The sequence below is a fragment of the Podarcis filfolensis genome, assembly GCF_964270895.1.
Source record: "Podarcis filfolensis genome assembly, chromosome: 4".
NCBI lineage: Eukaryota > Metazoa > Chordata > Lepidosauria > Squamata > Lacertidae > Podarcis > Podarcis filfolensis.
The window spans coordinates 94,677,459-94,700,889 of record NC_139607.1 but is presented as its reverse complement, the minus strand read 5'-3'; the positions used below and the strand labels follow the sequence as shown (position 1 = coordinate 94,700,889).

Sequence of the window (23,431 nt, the reverse complement as noted above, 5' to 3'; positions counted from 1 at the left end):
AAAAAGGAACAAAAACCCTGCAGAGATGAAATCTCCCTTCACCTTATTTTCCTGGCCTTGCATCAGCTCTCTTCCAGTGCCCTATGGTCTGTTGGCAATGAAGAACTGCAGACACAGCTGAACACTTCATGCTCTGGCAGAAGGGTTTCCAAAGTGTTTGGCCCATGCAATGCTGAGTGCTGCTTGGGCCAAAACGAATGGGTCAAAAGGAAATGGGCGCCATGCAACTTTTCACTTGTCGAGACAAATTTCTCCATCTCTGGAGATGGGTCTTGCTCCAGAGTGGCCAAAGATTTCGCCAGCGCTCATCCTAACGCCCAGCACAGCTCTTGTCTATTATCGAGCATTTGCAAAATTGTGTGGCCTTGCTGAGTCCCAGTGAAAGGCTCAAAGCAGTAGGCACAGTTCAGTTCTATTTTGGGGAGATCTGTAAATAAAGACACATTGTTAGCTGCCAAGAAAGGAAACAGTTGCCTCATATGCTCAAGGATAAAGGTTGCGATTGCCTAAAACGGTGCTAGAGTGGTGTCTTTTTCTTGGCACTGAGCCCGTCCTGATCACTCGTTGGGTGACTGAGCTCCATCCAGTCTTCTTATCTTTTTTGAAAATAATTTCTTTTTGGTTCTACGAATTTGAGATTATAATCATACCACATCAAATCCACAGTTAAAAGATTCCTCCGAATCTCTGGACTTCCCACCTTCCCCTCCTTGGGTTCTGTTGTTACCCCTTTTCTGCTGCCTCTTTTCCTCATAAACCAAGTTTTTAGTAACTTCATTATATCCCTAGTTTTCATTACAGTGGTACCTCAGGTTACAGATGCTTCAGGTTACAGACACTTCAGGTTACAGAAATAGTGCCTCGGGTTAAGAACTTTACCTCAGGATGTGAACAGAAATCGCTCAGCGGCGGGGGGCCCCATTAGCTAAAGTGGTCTTCAGGTTAAGAACAGTTTCAGGTTAAGAACGGACCTCCAGAACAAATTAAGTTCTTAACCCAAGGTACCACTGTACATGACAAGTGTTATTGCAGTCCTGCTAGTGTTTTCAGCTGCTTACAGTGGTCTTCCAAGTAAATTATAATTTCCCCCCATTCCTTATTAAAGTTTTGGCCTTCCTGGTTTCTGAGCTTCCCAATCAATTTTGTCATAATCCATCAACATGATGCCATGATCCATCAGCATGATCTGCCATTCTTCTCTGCTAGGGACTTTATCTTCTTTCCATCTCTGGGCTAACAGCATCCATGCAGTTGTTGTTGCATACATAATAAGTCTTTTTTGCTCCCTTGGAATTTCAGCACCTACAATTCCTAATAGAAAAGCCTCTGGGTTTTTTAAATAAAAGTTATTTTGAACATTTTTTTTCAATTCATTATGTATCATTTCCCAGAATGCTTTTATTACCTTACACGTCCACCACAAAGGATAAAAGGTGCATTTTTTCTCTTTACATTTCCAGCAGATATTTGTACCTGTCTTGTACATTTTTGCTAACTTACTAGGGTTAAATATCAATGGTACATCATTTTCATGTACAGTGGTACCTCGGGTTAAGAACTTAATTCGTTCTGGAGGACTGTTCTTAACCTGAAACTGTTCTTAACCTGAGGTACCACTTTAACTAATGGGGCCTCCCACTGCCACCACACGATTTCTGTTCTTATCCTGAAGCAAAGTTCTTAACCCGAGGTACTATTTCTGGGTTAGTGGAGTCTGTAACCTGAAGTGTCTGTAACCTGAGGCGTCTGTAACCTGAGGTAACACTGTAATTTTCTTTCAACATACAGCATGCCGAGAATGTCAAATCTGTATTCTTTAACCTCTCCCAAGATGAGAGTTGGATATTATGTCCCAAATCCCTCACCCAGTGTCTCATTACAGATTTAACCTGTTCAACCTTTGTGTGCCATTTCGAAATCTATCTTCTATCCAGTCTTGCTGCATACATTGTACTCAATAAGACTGGAAGATTTAACTACTCTCACCACTTACAGCCCACCTTGAATTGCATTTGGCACCTCAAGATACCTGTAAGCTGTAGACCAAGGGTCGGCAACCTAAGGCCCACGGGCTGGAAGCGGCCCATGGAGGCCGTGTAACCAGCCTCACGCTCGGCGAGTCCCCGCGCAATGCGCTAAACCAGCACTGCGCAGCGTGGGGACTCTCTTCTGTGGCTCCGGAAATTGCTTCTGCGCATGCCCAGACGCCAGAAATCGCGTCTGCACATGTCCGTGGTGCCAGAAATCGCTTCTGCGCTATGGCCAGACACCGAAAATCGCTTGTGTGCAGGCACAATTTTCGGCATCTGGGTATGCGCAGAAGCGATTTCCGGTGCCATGGACATGCGCAGACGTGATTTCCGGCGTCACACTGTGCCAGCCCGGCCCACAGAGGATCTCCGCGGGAGTGATCTGGCCCATGCCCTTGCTGTAGACCCAGGGAAAATCTCACCACCTAGCTATGGGAGGTTCCTTCTCTGCTGTGCAGAAGATGGAGTACCTTCCGAAGAGCCAGACGGCACATTTGAAGCTGATTCTGATGGTGGCCAAAAGGGACGCGGGTGGCGCTGTGGATTAAACCACAGAGCCTAGGACTTGCCGATCAGAAGGTCGGCGGGTGAACTCCCGTTGCTCGGTCCCTGCTCATGCCAACCTAGCAGTTCAAAAGCATGTCAAAGTGCAAGTAGATAAATAGGTACCGCTCCGGCGGGAAGGTAAATGGCGTTTCCGTGTGCTGCTCTGGTTCGCCAGAAGCGGCTTAGTCATGCTGGCCACATGACCCGGAAGCTGTCTGTGGACAAATGCCAGCTCCCTCGGCCTATAGAGCGAGATTGGTGTGCAACCTCAGAGTTGGACACGACTGTACCTAATGGTCAGGGGTCCTTTTACTGATGGTGGCCAAGAGCTGTATGAATATTACACGCAGGTGAAATCCACAAAGCAGTCAGCAGAAGACATTCACGAGGGGTTCAAAAACCAGGAAGCTGTTTTGTGCTGCTGTGAGGTCCTCCATCTTATACTCAGGTTGCATATAGGTGTTTCTTTCTGCTGCTGGTTTCCGTGGCATCTTCAGGGAGGGGCAAGATGTTGCAGGTGACCTCTGCCCCAGGCCCTGAAGAGGCAATGGGCGTGCCAGTAAGAATACATGGAACCGGGCTAGATGAACACGTTGCTTGATCTGGGGCTAAGGCATCTTCCATTGCATCTTCCAACCCTTGCCCTGACCCTGATCATGTATCAGTGTTCAGAGGGGAGCTGGATTTCCAGACTGAAGCCATTGCCAAACATCTTTGCCCACAAAATCTCTGCTTCTCATGACCCCCGCAGAATGGTAGTATGAACCAGCTATCACAAACGAAGCCCAAATTATGCAGTCATTCTCCTGGCACCCTCCCTGTGGTTGCTGCAGGCCATGAAAGTGCCTTGCCAAACGTTGTTAGGAAATTTCCATTCAGTGCAAAACCACATGATAGCTTAATTTAGATTTCTCTGCCTCTCTCTGATTATTGGTCAGTCTAAAGACAATCTGAGCTCTCAAAAGCCCTAATACAGTGGTACCTCAGGTTAAGTACTTAATTCGTTCCGGGGATCCATTCTTAACCTGAAACTGTTCTTAACCTGAAGCACCACTTTAGCTAATGGGGCCTCCCGCTGCTGCCGTGCCACCGGAGCACGATTTCTGTTCTCATCCTGAAGCAAAGTTCTTAACCTGAAGCACTATTTCTGGGTTAGCGGAGTCTGTAACCTGAAGCATATGTAACCTGAAGCGTATGTAACCTGAAGCGTATGTAACCTGATGCGTATGTAACCCGAGGTACCACTGTAGAATCACAGACCTGTAGAGCTGGAAGGGACCTTGAGAGCTTTCTAGTCCAGCTCTTACCACCAGAAAGTTCCTCCTGATGTTTAGTAGACTCTCTGTTCCTGTAACTTGAATTCATTGGTTTGAGTCCCACCCTCCAGAGCAGGAGAAAACCAGCTTGCTCCAACTTCTACGTGACAGCCTTTCGGATATTTGAAGAAGGCTGTCATATCTCCCCTCAGTCTCCTCTTTTTCCAGGCTAAGCATACACAGCTTCTTCAGCCGTTCCTCATAAAGCTTGGTTTCCAGATCCTTGATCATCTTGGTTGCCCTCCTCTACACCCGTTCCAACTTGTCAACATCCTTCTTAAATTGTGGTGCCCATAATTGGACACAGTACTCCGTGTGTGGTCTGACCAAGGCAGAATAGAGTGGAACTATTACTTCCCTTGATCAGGACACTAGACCTCTTGATGCAGCCTAGAATAGCATTAGCTCTTTTTGCTGTTGCATTGCACTGTTGACTCATGCTAAGCTTGTGGTCCACTAATAATAATAATAATAATAATAATAATAATAATAATAATAAATTTTATTTATACCCTGCCCTTCCCAGCCAATACCAGGCTCAAGGCGGCTAACACCCGATATAAAAACAATTGGTTAAAATACAACTTAAAAACAAGATTAAAATACAATATTAAGATGCAGCCTCATTTCAGTAGAAACTCAAATAAAAAACTTTTGGGGGATGAAAACCTCAAATCTTCACCAAGGCCAACTATCCAGACTGGTCCTACGTGGGCCAGAAAAAAAGCCAGGGAAGTCCCCAAATGGGAGTTCCATCACAGAAGGAAAAAGGAAGAGGGGGAGGGGATCAAGTTGATTCCAAGCCAAAGGCCAGGCAGAACAACTCTGTCTTACAGGCCCCTAGATCCTTTTCACATGTACTGCTTGCGAGGCAGATGTTCCCCATCATAAATTTCTGCAGTTGATTATTCCTGCCTTACATTTGTCCCTGTAGAAATTCATTTTGTTAGTTTTGGCCCAATTCTCCAATCTGTTAAGGTCATCTTGAACCCTGATTCTGTCTTCTGCAGCATTAGCTACCCCTCCCATTTTGGTATCATCTGCAAATTTGATGAGCATCCCCTCAGTTCCTTTGTCCAAGTCATTTAAAAAGAGGTTGAACAACCACTCGTCACAGCACAACACTTGTCACTTATTTGCAGGATGATAAGGAACCATTAATGAGTACTCTTTGGGTTTGGTCAGTCAATAAGCTACAAATCCACCTAAATGTTACCTCATCCAGCCCACAATTCACCCACTTCTCTGGGTTATCATGGGGGACCTTACTGAAATCAAGATACAGTGGTACCTCTGGTTAAGTACTTAATTCGTTCTGGAGGTCTGTTCTTAACCTGAAACTGTTCTTAACCTGAAGCACCACTTTAGCTAATGGGGCCTCCCACTGCCGCTGTGCCGCCGCTGCACGATTTCTGTTCTCATCCTGAAGCAAAATTCTTAACCTGAGGTAATATTTCTGGGTTACTAGAGTCTGTAACCTGAAGCGTATGTAACCTGAAGCATATGTAACCCGAGGTACCACTGTACATTATGTCCACTGCGTCCCCCTGATCCACCAAGTTTGTAACTCTATCAAAGAAAAAAGTGAGATTTGTCTGACATGACTTGTTTTTGAAAAACCTATGCTGGGTCTTAGTAATCACAGCATCCATTTTGAAGTGTGCACAGACTGACTGTTTAATTATCTGTTCAAGGACCCTGGTGGCAAGTAGCTGATAGAGGCAAAAGGGTTTGGAAAAGAATCTGGGAAAGAATCCAGACTGTAAATAAAATCACATTGCAACCCACAGACAAGTCACTGCCAAATTCTTGCAATTCACGGGAAGCTGGGATTGGCTCACTGGGAAAGGAGGGTCTGGAACTGGCATGGAACTATCCCACTCATGCTTTCTGAAAGTGTCCAAGATTGCTATATAAATCGCCACCAGCAAGGCTGAAACCTAACACAGCTAACCTTTCCTGCACAGCGCAGATTGGGACTCTGAAAAAGAAGTCAAATTCAGATCCGGAGAATCCCTCTTGACCCATCGCCATGGAAGGATATGTCTCTGCCGTCCGCAAGATGGAGCAAACGGTTATGTTTCCCAGCCTTCTCCTCGGGGTCTCCTTGGAAGACCAGGCTGAAACATTTGAGACCAACTCGAGCAACGGAGACTCCAGCGAGAGAGACCTGTATGAAGATTACACTCTGCTAAAATCCATTAAGGGGAGGGCAGAGGGTGGCTTAGCACCTCTTGACTTCCAGAATCCCAGCCTCAAGGAAGAGGAGAGCAAAGAGAAGGTTGATCTGGAAGATCTATTCCATTACCACGTGTCTGGCTTGCACCGCGTCCTCACCCAGCTGACGAGGAGGGCCAACGCCGTGACTTCTAAATATAATGAAATCATGGGGCAGATCAACCAGAACGAAATCTCTCTCCGCTGGTGAGACACACGCCAAGGACACCAAAGGTGAGTTATTGGCTCAGCCCAGCCACCATGACTATGGGAGCCATGGTCCATAAGATCTGGTGGGAACAGCTTGGTTTTCTACAACAAACATTCTCCTTTCCCTCTATGTTTGTAGTCTCCTGTTGCTGCACTGCCTGTTAACAGAGTCAACGAGCTTTTAAAAATATGCTTGCAAACTCTTCCTTCCTTCCTTCCTGGTTCATTTGCCAACCTCAAGGAAGAGCCTCAAGGAAGAGGAGAGCAAAGAGAAGGCTGATCTGGAAGATCTCTTCCATTACCACGTGTCTGGCTTGCACCGCGTTGCACCGCGTTGTAGTCCTGAACATTTGGCGGCCACCAGGTTGGGATAGGCTGGCTGATGGAATGGCATTTCTGATTTGGCAGGCCCACTGGTGAGGGTTGGGACCTCTGCATATTCTCAGAGGTACTCTTTCTTCTATTGCTTCACTCATCTTACATGGCTTAGCTTCGGAACACAGACTATTAATTCTATGGAAAGCTTAGAGTAGGGCTCTCAGTGGGGTCATATCCAGGCACTGTTAACAATGTTATAGCACTGAGGGCTCACATATCTTTCTTTAGGCTCCAGGTACCCAACATGACACCTTTCCAATGTTGCTGAACTAGAACCCCCATCATCCCTGACCATTGGTCATGTTGACCGGGAATATGGGAGTTGTAGTACCCCAAGAACATCAGGAGAACCCCAAGTTGGCTATCAGCAAAGTTCTGGAGCTGAGTCACAGGGACCCTTGGTTTAAATTAAGACACAACCCACCTTGTTAACACCTTTTCCATTTTCCATTTTCCAGGACAACCTGAATTTCTGAATCTGCACATGTGTACAACTTGGGTCCTATGTCTGAGGCTGTGCAAAGGAGGCTCTCAATGGACAATCTAGAGACCTTGACTGCAGCATCTACCCCACAACGTTGTGTAGCATGGACTTTACTTGAATAAGCCAAGCACTGATATTTGTGAACGTAATTGCTATCTGTATTATATTTGTGAACAAAACAGCTATCTGTACGGTATTTATGGATATCTATAAACTCCATGGCAAACGCACGCCTTGGGTTTCCATTGCTTTCTGGTGTTTAAGTATTGCTTTTAGTTCAGACTAATAAAGCACTTTGCATCATTTGAAGCTGCCTAGACCACTGTTTCATCTAGTCCTGTAGTTGTCAACTGCCCTGACATGTAATGGCTCTCATCCGGATTCTTTGCCTATTATGCTTGCTATCTGAAATCATTTTCACTGGAGATAAGCTCCGTGCCACCACATGACTCCTGTGAGGAAACGAAGGGCATCAGTGCCCTGGCAGGACCCACAATTCAACTTTCTCTCTTTTCCTCTGTGTTGGTTTACTGAGTCTAGGGGCCGCCATTTTCCATGGAGTGATGTCATCATAGGGGTATACATTAGAATGGCAGCTGCAAGAGAGAGCTGCTATTGTCTGTCCCTGCTAGGATGCCCCACCCCCCACTATAGTATTTTGCTAAGGGATTCTTCCAACCTGGAACTGGCCAGGATTTCAGATAGGGATCCCTTCCCAGGCCTGGGGATACTGGGGATTGATGCTGGGACTTTTTGCGTGTGAAACACACACCATACCACAGAACTGTTTTGCATCCAGAAGCTGGGATAGCTCAGTCAGTAGAGCATGAGGCTCTTAATTTGAGGGTTAATTTGAGGCTCTTAATTTGAGGGTTTTGCCACGTTGGGCAAAAGATTTCTGCATCTACAGGGGCTTGAACCAGATGTCCCTTGTGGTTCTATGATCCAGAAATTTTGGCGGACCTTCCCATAACATCAAACTGAGATTTTAGCTGAGTCCAAGAAGGAATTCTCAATCCCTGTTAGGGATTTTCCTCACCCACCGATTCTAGGATTGCCACCTTTCCCAGGTTAGGGTTCCTGCTCTTTTAAGAACACCCCTTTCAGCCTTTTACAAATGTAAATGACTTGTGACATACCTGCTCTTCTAGCAGGAAGAACCTAAGATGTGTATAATCATTGCTGAAGTCTCCTCTGCTCCTCTCCTCCATGGGCTACATTTGTTAATGCTGGCAGGCAGGAGCCAGTGTGGTGTAGCGGTTAAGAGCGGTAGTCTCGTAATCTGGTGAACCGGGTTCGCGTCTCCGCTCCTCCACATGCAGCTGCTGGGTGACCTTGGGCCAGTCACACTTCTTTGAAGTCTCTCAGCCCCACTCACCTCACAGAGTGTTTGTTGTGGGGGAGGAAGGGAAAGGAGAATGTTAGCCGCTTTGAGACTCCTTAAAGGGAGTGAAAGGCGGGATATCAAATCCAAACTCTTCTCCTCTTCTTCTTCTTCACTGCTTTAAGCTGTTGCGCCAACATGTCCTCTGCAATGCTCTAAGGTCTTTCCCCCCAGTGTGCTTTTGTACATACTTTGCAGTTGCACGCACCGCCACATCATCCAAAGCTCTTGTTATAAGAAAAACTTCTCCCTTTCCCTTACGGAGTATTCCAGAGCCCATATACAGTCCTTAAGTGGGTTCCCTATCTGTAGGAGAAAACAACAGAGGCAAACCAGAGTATATTGAGAAGCAAAGCGGCTAGTAAGCCTGGTCTTTATTCAAGGAACTTCTGCAACAGGGTCCCCACTCACCACACACAGGAGGGAGGAGAACCCTGAACAATGGTGTGCAAGCCCTTATATAGACTCTTGAAATTGCCCACCCTGTAGCCCAAGACCACCACCCCAAAACCTCATACATACATCACAGAAGGAGGTGGGTCTACAGCAGAAATGCTGTCTGCCAGGATACCTGATAATGGTCCCTGACTGCATGACCTGGGCAGCCTGGCCATTCTTTGGTGATGGTTAATACTTTAGTTCCTGAATACAGGTCACAGGCTCACCCAATTCATACACAAATATGCCCTCAAGACAGGATTTGCAAGCAAAAAGATCATGGGAAGGTTTTCCCCATTTGCCTCCCTTACTGCAGAGGAATATTTGAGCTCATTGGGAGAATCAAAATGGCTTCAGAATTGCTCTCCTGTGCTATTTCAGACACATGGTTCATATATTTAGATATGTGTGCATTTAAGAATTATGGAAGTATTTAAAAAGTGACCAGCACTCCGAAACACGTTCCAGGTTGAGCCACCTGGGCTCCTTCCAGGAGACACAAGAATTCATGGGACTCCAGAGCATGATGCGAAACCAGTAAAAGTCGATGTTATACAGTTATGGACAATATCGTGGCTAAGCCAAAGAAACCCAAGGACCAGTGTGGCGCAGAAGTTAAAAGTATCACACTAGAACCTGAGAGACCAGGGTTTGAATCCCTGCTCAGCCACAAAGCTCACTGGGTGACCTTGGGCCTATAGGGTGTGTTAACAATTTTCATCTTTCAAATTCCCAAAACGAGGGGTGGAATTCAAACTACCTTTTCAATTCAAAAGACATTTTGGTTAAGTTAATGTAATTTTATTTTGCGCAGTAAGTGAAACATGTGTAAGCTTCCATAGAAATGGTTAAAAACGATTGACAAGTATTTCCAGTTATGTTACATATTAATATTATTTTCATCTATTAGCATTATTATTTAGCATGACCTGACATTTTCAGAAGGAAAATTAAAATTCTTTGGGGGGTTACCCCCCAAAAGCAGTTTATGTGCTTCTTCACCAAATGTAGACTTACTAAGCTAAATGTTGTCCAATCATGAGAGTAACAGCAGATTTGAATTCTGCACACCCAAAAATGTATTTTGAAGATCCCTCACTGAATGAATTTGCAAAAATTATGTTTTACCCACTCTGAAATGATGCACCCTATTTGTCCAGTAACTCACGCTCAGCCAAACCTCCTTTGCTGCATCGCTGTGAGGATAAAATGGGGAGTTGTTCTACGTATGCCTCATCCGTGGGATATAAATAAAATTAATTAGTTAATTGCTGGTATACGGAGGTACACTTTGCTTGAACATGGATGCTCGCTTTAGCTGCCAAAGACACCCATGGGCCTAAACGGCAGGAAAAAAAATTTAATAGCCATGCCTTGTGGCAGCAAATCCCATACATCAGTTACATATTCTGGGAAATAACATTATTCCCTGTTGCCTCCTTGAATCTGGTGCCAAACAGCTCCATCCAGCGATGTCAAATTCTGCTGTTATCCTGCAGCAAACCGCTCCAACCTTATGCCCCCATTGGTTTTTAATAAATCTGCACTGGCTGAGAGATGATCAACCTTCAGTCACATGCTTGGACTCAGCCAGCAGCTCCCAGGGCAGGTGACACCAACCCATGTCCCGAAACAAGAACTGATGGTACCAAAATATGTTTGTTTGCTTTGAAAGAAGCGCATGATTCCCCAAACTTGTCCTGTAGCCAGGAAATAGCTACCAAAACTGGCAGCAGGTCTCAGAGCCGGATTTAGGTTTGAGGAGACCCTAAGCTACTGAAAGTAATGGGGCCCTTTATATGTCCAGCTGTCCTTTGTCAACAACAAATTGTCCATTTTTTTGTGCTGAATATATGCTATATGGTAATTTATGGACCTAACAGGTATCTCAGGCCTTTTGCACATGTTGCCATGCAAGCAGTCCGTGCAGAATGTAGGCACCCTATATATAGAAATGAACAAACCAGTGATATTTTAGGGAGCAGGCTAGCAGGCGGGGCCCATGACTCAAATCATAGGAGCCTACACAACACAAAACAAAACACTCTTGCTGTATGTAGGTTTTATTTTATTTGTTTTTTATCTTATATTTTGGAAATGCACTTGCAGTTTTTCCCCCTTTACGTTTTTTTGGGGGCCCCAAGAGACTGGGACCCTAAGCTATAGCTTGTTCAGCTTATATGTACAGTGGCACCTCGGGTTAAGAACTTAATTCATTCTGGAGGTCCGTTCTTAACCTGAAACTGTTCTTCACCTGAGGTACCACTTTAGCTAATGGGGCCTCCCGCCGCCGTGCAATTTCTGTTCTCATCCTGAAGCAAAGTTCTTAACCCGAGGTACTATTTCTGGGTTAGCGGAGTCTGTAACCTGAAGCGTCTGTAACCTGAGGTACCACTGTAAATCTGGCACTGGCGGGTCTGGAACACGGGACCCCCTTGTTTGCTTGAGCAACGAACAGAGTTAGAGGGGGAAGAGAGGAAAAATGCAGTATTCTGGAGCCATGCAGCTGAGCCAGGTGCATCTATGGTTCGACTCTGCATACGGCACATTCCTGGGATCCTAAAGTTTCTTAGTCTGCTGGTTTTGTTTTTGTACTAACCTTGTTGTTATTTAGTCATTTAGTCGTTTCCAACTTTTCGTGACCCCCTGGACCAGAGCACGCCAGGCACTCCTGTCTTCCACTGCCTCCCGCAGTTTGGTCAAACTCATGCTGGTAGCTTCAAGAACACTATCCAACCATCTCACCCTCTGTCATCCCCTTCTCCTTGTGCCCTCCATCTTTCTCAACATCAGGGTCTTTTCCAGTGAGTCTTCTCTTCTCATGAGGTGGCCAAAGTATTGGAGCCTCAGTTTCAGGATCTGTCCTTCCAGTGAGCACTCAGGGCTGACTTCCTTCAAAATGGATAGGTTTGATCTTCTTGCAGTCCATGGAACTCTCAAGAGTCTCCTCCAGCACCATAATTCAAAAGCATCGATTCTTCGGCGATCAGCCTTCTTTATGGTCCAGCTCTCACTTCCATACATCACTACTGGGAAAACCATAGCTTTAACTAGACGGACCTTTGTTGGCAAGGTGATGTCTCTGCTTTTTAAGAGACATCACCTTGCTGACATCTTGTAACCTTAGAAGATGAAATAGATTGTATTGAACTTTTTTTATTTTTTAACCTTCATAATCTCACAGAAAGCAGGTAGGACAGGCTGCCGAAAAAGCTAAGCAAACAGGCTTCCAGGTCACTCCGCTCTGCTTCTTGAAAAGGCTTGTGGCACCCAAATCAAAGAGCAGTCAAAATCTGCAAATATGGGAGGTCTGTTTGAACAGGCAGCTTCAGCAGATGTGTAGTATGCAATGTTGGGTCAACATTGCATAAAACCATAAAGTTGGAGTGGGGCTTGTGGGCCACCTAAAAATTGGGTGATTTTTTTTTTCCAGATCTTGGGGTGAAAGGCTGGTACAAAATCCCTTAAGTAAATAAAATCTAGTCCGTTTTGAAATGTTTTAAGAGGTTCGTCTATTCTAGCAAAGACAGGGGGCTGAATAAGGAGCTTTCAGGATATGGATTCCCCTGAAACATCAGGAACTGTCTGTGTAGACTCTTTGTGTTGGCTATATATCCAAATGCGTATCACGCTGCAATGTTCAGGCAACTAATATGCTCCCCAGTTGCTCCAGAGGAGTCTTCCGCAACTTGGTGCCCACATGGTTCATGATCAAGGATGATGGGAATTGTAGTGCAAAACATCTGACGGGCATGATGCTGTGCAGGTTGTACAATGGAGTTTAAAGTTTCATCGCGGACAGAAATGTGAATACGCATCTCCAGCCCAGGTCTTCTAACTGTACTGGGCAACTATACCTGGGTCTGTGAAGCAGACACACACATTGCCTTTAGTTGGACCTGTGGGGAATTTAACCTCAGACCTTATAATACAAAAGAAACATGTCCAGCCACCTTCATTACATCTCTTTGGGTGCGACATGCAAACATTCCTCTTTCCCCAGGTCTTTGGTTAATTAAACCATCTAGGGCATGGAGGGGGATATTGTTTGTCGTTGTGTTATGCATTTTTGTGTATTTATACCGTAATATTGCCCAACCTTGATGGCAGAAAGTGAGGAGGAATTAAAGAACCTTTTAATGAGGGTGAAAGAGGAGAGCGCAAAATATGGTCTGAAGCTCAACATCAAAAAAACGAAGATCATGGCCACTGGTCCCATCACCTCCTGGCAAATAGAAGGAGAAGAAATGGAGGCAGTGTGATATTTTACCTTCTTGGGCTCCATGATCACTGCAGATGGTGACAGCAGCCACGAAATTAAAAGACGCCTGCTTCTTGGGAGAAAAGCAATGACAAACCTAGACAGCATCTTAAAAAGCAGAGACATCACCTTGCCAACAAAGGTCCGTATAGTAAAAGCTATGGTTTTCCCAATAGTGATGTATGGAAGTGAAAGCTGGACCATAAAGAAGGCTGATCGCCGAAGAATTGATGCTTTTGAATTATGGTGCTGGAGGAGACTCTTGAGAATCCCATGGACTGCAAGAAGATCAAACCTATCCATTCTGAAGGAAATCAGCCCTGAGTGCTCACTGGAAGGACAGATCCTGAAGCTGAGGCTCCAATACTTTGGCCACCTCATGAGAAGAGAAGACTCCCTGGGAAAGACCCTGATGTTGGGAAAGATGGAGGGCACAAGGAGAAGGGGACGACAGAGGACGAGATGGTGGGACAGTGTTCTCGAAGCTACCAGCATGAGTTTGCCCAAACTGCGGGAGGCAGTGGAAGACAGGAGTGCCTGGCGTGCTCTGGTCCAGGGGGTCACGAAGAGTCGGACACGACTAAACAGCAAGAACATTGTGTAAAATGCATGGGGGGTGGGGGAATGGCACCCAAATCTAAACAACAAGTGCAAGATTGAACAGGTGCAATGAACATTATATATTAGGGTTACCATACGTCTGGCTTTTCCCAGACATTTTTGGAATAATGCACTTGGCAGTGGTGTCCAGGTGAAAAATGTCTTGGAAAATCAGCTCAACAACTTTGGACAAAACTGAGAAAAACTCAACAATTATATATGCTCATTGGATTAAAGATGCACTTTATTTCCCTATAGTATTTTCAAGTATGTTACATTTTTTATTCCTACCCAACTTAAGAGTCCAGTTCTTCAGGTAGGGTATCTGTTCTTGAGGTTATATGAAACATTTTACACAGCACTTGGGAAGACAGACGAACTAATGCCAGTGTACTGGAAGAAGCAAAGATCACCAGTGTTGAAGCGATGATTCTTCAACATCAACTCTGTTGGACTGGTCATGTTGTGTGTGGATGCCTGATTATCGTCTCCCAAAGCAACTACTCTATTCCTAGCTTAAAACTGGAAAGTGTAATGCTGGTGGTCAACAAAAAAGGTTTAGACTGTCTCAAGGCAATTTTTTAAAAAATGTAGTATAAGCACCAACAATTGGGAAACACTGGCCTGCGAGCGCTCCAGTTGGAGAACAGCCTTTACCAAAGGTGTCCTGGGCTTTGAAGACACTCGAACTCAGGACGCAAGGGAGAAACGTGCTAAGAGGAAAGCACACTTGGCAAATCCACACCGTGATCGACTCCTGCCTGGAAACCAATGTCCCCACTGTGGACGGACGAGTGGATCCAGAACTGGCCTCCACAGTCACTTGTGGACTCACATGTTTATGGAAGACAATCTTACTCAGCTATGAGTGATCGCCAAAGAAGAAGAAGAAAATGAAAATGAAAAAACTTTTCTTTAATGCCACTGAAAGCTAGCAGGGCAGGGCAGCCTACCCACAAAAACGGGAAGAGGGAGAACCATGTACACCAAATTGAGTTTCTTAAGAGGAAAGATAGGATATAAAGGTATTAATAAATAATATATAGTACTGCCTCTGAGCCTGAAATACCCCTCATGACTAGGAGCCATTGTTGGAAATAATATAATGTCACATCTTAGCTTGGCCCCAAAGCAGCAACTATTGCCATATCATTCAATCCCCTTCATTAATTAAACCTGATTCCAAACTCCCCCGTTCTCCCCCAATAAAAACACACATTACTTAGTCATAGCTTTAATGATAAGATTAAAGGTCCAAGTGTTTGAAACAAGTATTTCATCTCAACTACTGACACAGGTTATGCACATATCCCACACTCGACAGATTACTTGTGGGATGACAAAGCAACGAGTGAGACACCAACTGCTTGCAAAGTTTTCAGCGAATTGGATGGAAATTCTCCAGAACTTCTGCCATGTGTTTCTTTTCTATAAAAAAGAAGAAGAAGAAACACTGTTTAAAAAAGCCAGTTCACATTACAATTAACGAGAAAAAGATTTCAGTGAAAATAAGGCAAGAACTATCCTGCCCCCAAGCAAATGCAAACCTCAAAAATCATGCAGAATGACAAAACAGACCAGGAATTCTGTGCTAGGAACCCAAATTCTGCAATCAGGAGAGTGCCACTGGAGCAGACCTAAGGTTCATCTTGTTTGGCCCTCTGTTTGGAGACCAATCAAATGCCTCTGGGAAGTTCACAGGCAGGGCATGAAGGCAATAACTCTCCCTTATTGTTGCTTCCTCTCTAGCAACTAGCATTTAATGGCATTTTCTCTCTGAACCGGGAGGTCCCACTGGGCCACCGCCTCTGACCAAAGCAATGGTCTGAAGTGATCATGCGACTCAAGGGTAGGCAAACTAAGGCCAGGGGGTCGGATGCGGCCCAATCGCCTTCTCAAGCCGACCTGTGGACGGTCCAGGATTCAGCATGTTTTTACATGAGTAGAATGTGTGCTTTTATTTAAAATGCATCTCTGGTTTATTTGTGGGGCCTGCCTGGTGTTTTTACATGAGTAGAATGCGTGCTTTTATTTAAAATGCATCTCTGGGTTATTTGTGGGGCATAGGAATTCGTTCATTCCCCCCCCCCAAAAAATATAGTCCAGCCCCCCACATGGTCTGAGGGATGGTGGACAGGTCCATAGCTGAAAAGGGTTGCTGACCCCTGATGTGATTACTTGGCAGGAGATTCAGGACAGCTTCTACACAACCAACTGCAAGTCTAGAAGTCAGGGATGCAGTTGGGACGCATAACATATAGGGCACACAGTTAGAGCCCCGAGGCAAGCCATCAAATTGAAATTTGTTCTTGCTCCTTCTCCTCCAGCCCACACATTCCTCAGCCGCTCTCTCCGCTTCTTAAAGAAGGAAAGGATTCCACACAGCCTGACTCGATGCTCTGAGCTCCAAACCGGCAATGGAGATGGCTCTGCGGTATTCAGCAGCGCTAAGGCTGCATGACATCAAACATTCACATATCACAGAACTGATGGAGTGTGCATTATCTTCTCCTGGCCTTCTAAGATGAGGTGTCACAGCTATTAAAACCCTGACACAGACATATGTGCTTAAATCCATCAATTTCACTGAGTTTAAGTATACTTTACTCTGCGTTGAACTGCGGCCTGTGCTTGCAGCTGTCACTGTGTCACTCTATTCTGCCTCCCCCCATCCTTTAAAATCAAATAACGGTATGTCACAATAGTGGCAGCAGAAGTACGCGGGAAGATCTGATTACTTGTAAGGAGGATAACAAAGAAAGAAAGAAAGAAAGCAAAGCCTATGTAAATCTACCTATCCTTAAAGGTTTAGCGGTTGTGCCCCCATTGCACGTACTGCTGCACAGGGGGACAAAGCGGGAAACAACATTCCTTCTCTGTGGTGCCAACCCACCCACACCCTGGCGACAAGGAATTTGGTTATCTTTCTCTACGTTTTGTGTTCTGCCAGCAACTCAAAAACATTCATTCTTTATAGAAAGCTTTTCATTATGTTGCTCTTAATGTCTATATTGTGAGTGCTAGGTCTAGTTTTTTGCTCCTTTTCGTTTGATAATTTGTTGTCAATCAACTTGTCATTTTGTTCGATAATCATTGTTGTTTCGATACTTGCTTTTTATATTTTTAAGCCGCTATGAGCAACACCTGAAGGAGCGTCTCCACCCCCACCGTTCTGCCCGGACACTGAGGTCCAGCTCCGAGGACCTTCTGGAGGTTCCCTCCCTGCGAGAAGTAAGATCACAGGGAACCAGGCAGAGGCCCTTCTCAGAAGTGGCGCCTGCCCTGTGGAACGCCCTCCCTTCTGATGTCAAGGAAATAAACAACTATCTGACTTTTAGAAGACATCTGAAGGCAGCCCTGTTCAGGGAAGTTTTTAATGTTTGATGTTTTGTCGGTTTATTTATTATTATTATTATATTATTATTATTATTATTCTGTTGGGAGCCGCACCAAGTGGCTGGGGAAACCCAGCCAGATGGGCGGGGTATAAATAAATGATTATTAATTATTACTACTACTACTACTACTACTACTACTACTACACCATTGTGGAGAAGAAAAGCAGAGTATAATTTACTACTACTACTACTACTACTACTACTACTACACCACCATTGTGGAGAAGAAAAGCAGAGTATAATTTATTTAGCACAACTAATACAGCCCTCAACACGTATGTTGTATGAACTAGCCCTGGGTTTTTTGGAAAGATGGACAGCAGAGAACTCTCTCTCTTTCACCAAAGCTGCCATATTTCACATATATCTGAACAGTAGCCTCACAGAACACATTCTCTCTGAGATTTGGGATCTTCCACTGCCACATTCACATACAGAAAAAATAGGGAGGTACAATTTACTCTATACAAACCACTGACAAGGGCTGGAACTCTAATGTATGGTTCACTCAGAGGGGTGTTTGTTTACTTTCCAGGGAGAGGTGGATCAGCTTTGAACACTCTAGCGTGGCTGTCTTTACTTCCCTAGAGAGGCCTTTCATACACTTTGAGAACCATGGTTAGGGGTGCGCATACAACATATACAGTATGTGTGCAAGCACTGCTTTCCTACACCCCCTTGTGGCGTTTTCGTGCAGTAGAACTTGGCTGTTAAAAGCCACTTGCTTAATCGTTGAACAGCAAGCAAGACTTGCTTGTAGTGGACCTGAAAAAAGTCTTACAACTGTGTGGGGACAAGGAAGTTTAAATCTCTGCTACCGTTGTTCTGACATCACATCATATATCCATGGGAGCAACAGAGGCGCATACCCAACAGCTTATCACAAATGTACCTTTTCCCTTAAAGTCCTCCGGATGGTGCCTTATGTATTCTGAAAGTTGTCGATCCTTTAAAGCATATTCGTAATTGGCTCGCTTACAGAGGTAATAACCTAGATAGAAGCCAAGAGATGTGACCAGGACTTGGCGATGGACTCCTGGAACAGGACAAAGAAAAAAGAGGGGGGAAATAAGGGAGAGCAGGGGTAGCAGTTTAACAGGCTGAACGGAAACCTCCATGAAGCATGCGCAGAGTTGCGATTTCCCTCACACCAAACCCTGAGTTGTGAGCGCAAGGCACGGCAGCGACTCCCCCTGTGCACCCACCTCCACTCGGACCATAGGAACCAACTCCAAGGGGCTGAGGTGTCTTTGTCCATCCCACCCCCCCCATGATTAAATATTTAAGGGGGGGCGGGGGCCGCCAAAGTTAACGGTCACTGCCATTCAAATGGGGTGTATGTGTGTGGCTCCCCCAGTGCCGGATTTACGTATACGCTAAACAAGCTGTAGCTTAGGGCCTCACTCTCTTGGGGGCCCCAAAAAAATTAAAGGGGAAAAAACTGGATGTACATTTCCAAAAGATAAGATAAAAAACAAAATAAAACCTACATACAGCAATAGTGTTTTGTGTTGCGTAGGCTCCTATGATGTAAGTAATGGGCCCCGCCTGCTATCCTGCTCCCTAAAATATCACTGGTTTGCTCCTTTCTATATATAGGGTGCCCACATTCTGCATGGACTGGTTGCACGGCAACATGTGCTAATGGCTTGAGGTACCTATTAGGTCCATAAATTACCATATAGCATATATTCAACACAAAAAAACAGCGACAATTTGTTGTTGACAAAGGAAAGCTGGACATATATTAATATACTTCTTAATTGTATCTCAGTTCAACAATTACTTAGATAAAATACATATTTTGTTATGTGCAAATGGCTTTCGATACCTATTAGGTCCATAAATTACCATATAGCATATATTCAACACAAAAAAACAGCGACAATTTGTTGTTGACAAAGGAAAGCTGGACATATATTAATATACTTCTTAATTGTATCTCAGTTCAACAATTACTTAGATAAAATACATATTTTGTTATGTGCAAATGGCTTTCGATACCTATGAGGTCCATGAATTACCATGTAGCATATATTCAGCACAAAAAACGGCAACAATTTGTTGTTGACAAAGGACAGCTGGACATATAAAGGGCCCCGTTACCTTCAGGAGCGTAAGGCCTCATCAAACTTAAACCCGGCCCTGGGTTCCCCCCACCCGCCCCAATATTTAAAGCAGGTTGGTCCCGCAGACTCTGACCATGCACAGAGTGATTTCCTTGGATGCCCTTTTGCACAGCCCAGGGAGACAGTTCTTCCCCTGGGGGGAATCCCCTCAAACCCGGGCATGCGCAGAGCGGTTTCCCCGGCACCAACCACCCCTCCCCTGAGCATGCACAGAGTGCATTTCCTCAGGAACCCTCCCTCCCTTCCCGCTGGCCTCGACCCACCCGTTCCCAGGACGGGCCTCTGTCTGATGGCGTTCTCCAGCAAGACGCTGATCCAGCCCAGGAAGCCCAGGTAGACCGAGCCCCTGTTGAACAGCCGCGGGGGCGGGATCGACCGAGCCTCGTCTGGCAGCCGGAGGTACAGCGGCGACGGCATGGCGCAGGCCGGGGACAAGGGCGAGCAGACCCAGCAGCAGCGCCGCTCGAGGAGGGCCTGGCTTCAAGGGCAGGGGGAGGTCCGCCCCGCAACACCGTCCCCCGCGACTCCCGGCCCGCGACGCCAAGGTTCCGCGGCTATTTGGTTCCCCCGCCCCTCGACGGGGAGCCAAGGGCAAGGGCGGTCCCTCAGCGACGTCTTCCCCCGCTCCGCATTGCACGCGGCCAGCGATGCGAGGTTCCGCGGCTCTTTGGTTCCCAGCTTCCTAGTCGCCCTCCCAGGGCCGGATTTCAGTTTGATGAGGCCCTAAGCTACTGAAGGTAATGGGGCCCGTCATATGTCCAGCTGTCCTTTGTCAGTAACAAATGGTCGCTGTTGTTTGTGTTGGAACATATGCTATATGGTAATTTATGGACCTCATAGGTATCTCAAGCCATTTGCACATAACAAAACATGTATTTTATCAAAGTAATTGCTGGACTGAAATAGTGTTAAGAAGTATATTAATAGCAAAACACAATTAAGAAGTATATTGTAGTGAGGACGTGGGTGGCGCTGTGGGTTAAACCACAAAGCCTAGGACTTGCCGATCAGAAGGTTGGGGGTTCAAATCCCCGCGACAGGGTGAGCTCCCGTTGCTCGGTCCCTGCTCCTGCCAACCCAGCAGTTCAAAAGCATGTCAAGTGAAAGTAGATAAGTAGGTACCGCTCTGGCGGGAAGGTAAACGGCGTTTCCGTGCGCTGCTCTGGTTCGCCAGAAGCGGCTTAGTCATGCTGGCCACATGACCCAGAAGCTGTACGCCAGCTCCCTCGGGCAATAAAGCGAGATGAGCGCCACAACCCCAGAGTCAGCCACGACTGGACCTAATGGTCAGGGGTCCCTTTACCCTTACCTTATATCTCCTCTCAGTCTCCTCCTTTCCAGGGTAAACATACCCAGCTCCTTCAACCTTTCCCCATAATGCTTGGCTTCCAGACCCTTGATCATCTTGGTTGCCCTCCTCTGCACACATTGCCAACATCCTTCTTAAATTGTGGTGCCCAGAACCAGAAATAGTATTCCAGGTGTGGTCTGACCGAGGCAGACTAGAGTGGTACTATTACGTCCCTTGATCTGGACACTAGACTTCTGTTGATGCAGCCTAGAATGGCATAAGCTTTTTGCTGCTGCATCACGTTGTAGTTTACACCAGAGGTGGGCAGATTCCAGCCTTCTACGTTTATTTATTTTTTACTTGAACCTAGTGGTCTACAAACCAAAGCCAGGTACCACTGAGCCTCTTGGGCTTGCCAACTGGAAGGTCGGCGGTTCGAATCCCCACAACGTAGTGAGCTCTTGTTGCTCTGTCCCAGCTCCTGCCAAGCTAGCAGTTCAAAAGCACGTCAGTGCAAGTAGATAAATATAGTGCGGGTGGGGGGGGGGAGTATTTGATCCCCTGCTAAATTTGCCCATTTGCCCTCTGATGAAGAAATGACCAGTCCATAATTTTAATGGTAGGTTTATTGTAGCTGTGAGAGAATGTTGTTTGGTTGTTGTGAGTCAATGACCCGCAACCCGCGTAGGGTAAATAAGACACAAGGACACATGTATTTTAGGTTAATGGGCTAAAGAAGGCCAATACTTTATTGGGTACATACAGCATGAGAGTGGTATTGGCTTAGGGATTGGATCAAACAACATACCGTATTTTTCGCTCTATAGGACGCACCGGACCATAGGAGGGGGAGAACAGGGGGAAAATTTTTTTTTCTTGTTCTCCCCCTCTAAAACAAGGTGTGTTCAAGGTTCATTCACTCAAAGCCTCGGGAGTGCAGCGGGAGTTCCCGCTGCACTCTGGAGCCTTCAGGTGGCTACCTTGGAAGCCTGGAGAGCAAGACTCTTCTGGCTTCAGCAAAAGGAACCCGAAGCCTTTGGAGCGCAGCGCGAGGTCCCGCTGTGCTCCAAAGGCTTCAGGGATTTATGAAGCTGGGGGGGGGGGAGCAGCACTTCCCCCCAGCACCAGCCTCACAAGCTGCTGATGTGGGAACAGCTCCTGCTCACAACACCTCCCCTCTGGGAGGGGAGGCTTTGTGAGTCGAGGACCTACAACGGGTAAATAAGACACAAGGACACATGTATTTTAGGTTAATGGGCTCAAGGAGGCCACAACTTTATTGGTTACAGCATGCGAGTGGTAGGCGTTGGATCAAACAACCTATATATGACCCCACAGGACACATATTCCAATGCCTAACCACCACCTGAGCCAAAGAGGCTCGCCGCCAAATACCCCCACAGCTGCAACCAATCCCTAATGCTACTGATATTGGCCAACCACACATCATTTCCTTGATCAGACAAATGAACGCCATCGTCTCTCAACAGGGCCACCTCGCTGAATCTGATGTCAACATGCTTGATCACATGGCTGTTAATAAAACACAATTTGCGGGCCACCACACGATTCAAGACTTTCCTGGATTTGTCGGTGGCAACGACTGCCACGCCAAACTCTCTTCAGAAGGGAGGACCAAAACAAGGTAGACTTTGGAAATAGAGCAGCAAGTTCGTGTAAGTCCTTTTTTATGTTCAATAACAAGTCCAAGCTCTTCCTGAAGGCCAAGTCGTTTCTCCCCAGCTGAATGATCAGGATGTCTTGAAATCCAGGAAAATCTCACTTGCAGGCAGTTCCAGGTTGTTGCCCAAGCCGCAATCTTTGGCTCGTTCCCGAGCCCAGTGGACAATACTGTGACCGCAGATCCAAACTTGAATGTTAGAAGAAGCTGAGGGTAAGAAAACAAGAACAGGTAAGTGGTTGCGTTCTAAAAATTCTTTCGTATGTACCCTTTGAATGCACCTGACTTCTAGTGGCCCAGTTCCTTGATTCTATCTGTTGGGTGGCCTAAATGGGCGGCCATTGCGGGCGCCCCAATCCTAAAAGAGTCGGCAACATATTCCTTTGCAGGGAAACCACAGGCATCAATCGCTTTGCGCAATACTCCTATGAACTGATGCCTCATCAAGCAGGAACCATCCTCGTGTATGAGTAAAGGGCCACAGCCAGGAGGTCTAAGATATAAGTACCGCCTAGTGTCTTTTACTGGGCATGGACCCTGGTTTTCGGAAGCAGAAAGTTTGATCACGGCACCCTTTCCCCGTTGGTCAGTTTTTGACCGCTGAGTGCATATTATTAACTCGGAGCTGGATAACTGTATGTCGTTTAAGTGGAGGCCACGAGAGGAACCACCTGGTTGGGCCTCAGACACAACCTCCCCAACGCTCAGGGCTCTGAAGGCGGCAATGGAGAATGCGGCGGAAAACAAACGTGCTTCATATTTTGACCAACATATCGACCTAAGTTTCTGACGTATCAGGCAGAGGAGATCAAATGTTACCAGCTTTCTGCTCTCGCCATTTGCAAGTTGGAGTCTGCCCCAGCCCTTAATTGCTCTACGAACGATAAAATCAGCGCAAGGGTCAGCTGAGAATATAACTTTGCTAAAAAAGCTGATGGCAGCTGAATGGATTCTTAAGGTTTCTGCTGCACATCCCAAATTATGCAGGTGCGCTAGGTACTGTAACACGTCATCAGTAGTGGGCGGGATATTGGGGGCAAGAGCTGAAACCTTGGACCTGAAATCCAG

General features: G+C 46.0%; 2 protein-coding genes and 1 long non-coding RNA gene across 3 annotated transcripts in view; 2 read left to right on the top strand and 1 right to left on the bottom strand.

The window, feature by feature from the left end:
* Window positions 1–5,808: 5,808 nt before the first annotated feature.
* LOC310760951 (mid1-interacting protein 1-B-like) lies at window positions 5,809–7,490 on the top strand. The gene is made up of 2 exons (XM_083610233.1): window positions 5,809–6,343; window positions 7,156–7,490. Exon 1 carries the CDS (start codon window positions 5,925–5,927, stop codon window positions 6,318–6,320), a length of 396 nt encoding a protein of 131 aa, XP_083466359.1. The 5' UTR covers window positions 5,809–5,924; the 3' UTR covers window positions 6,321–6,343; window positions 7,156–7,490.
* A 7,592-nt stretch (window positions 7,491–15,082) lies between these two features.
* NDUFC2 (NADH:ubiquinone oxidoreductase subunit C2) lies at window positions 15,083–20,016 on the bottom strand. The gene is made up of 3 exons (XM_083610235.1): window positions 19,655–20,016; window positions 18,155–18,298; window positions 15,083–15,292 (listed from the first exon to the last, which is right to left on the bottom strand). Exons 1-3 carry the CDS (start codon window positions 19,806–19,808, stop codon window positions 15,243–15,245), a joined length of 348 nt encoding a protein of 115 aa, XP_083466361.1. The 5' UTR covers window positions 19,809–20,016; the 3' UTR covers window positions 15,083–15,242.
* LOC310760966 overlaps window positions 15,307–23,431 on the top strand; it is a 95,052-nt gene continuing 86,927 nt past the window's right edge. Inside the window, exon 1 of the long non-coding RNA XR_014547132.1 lies at window positions 15,307–15,964. This is a non-coding gene — a long non-coding RNA (uncharacterized lncRNA). The remainder of the gene's footprint in view (window positions 15,965–23,431) is intronic.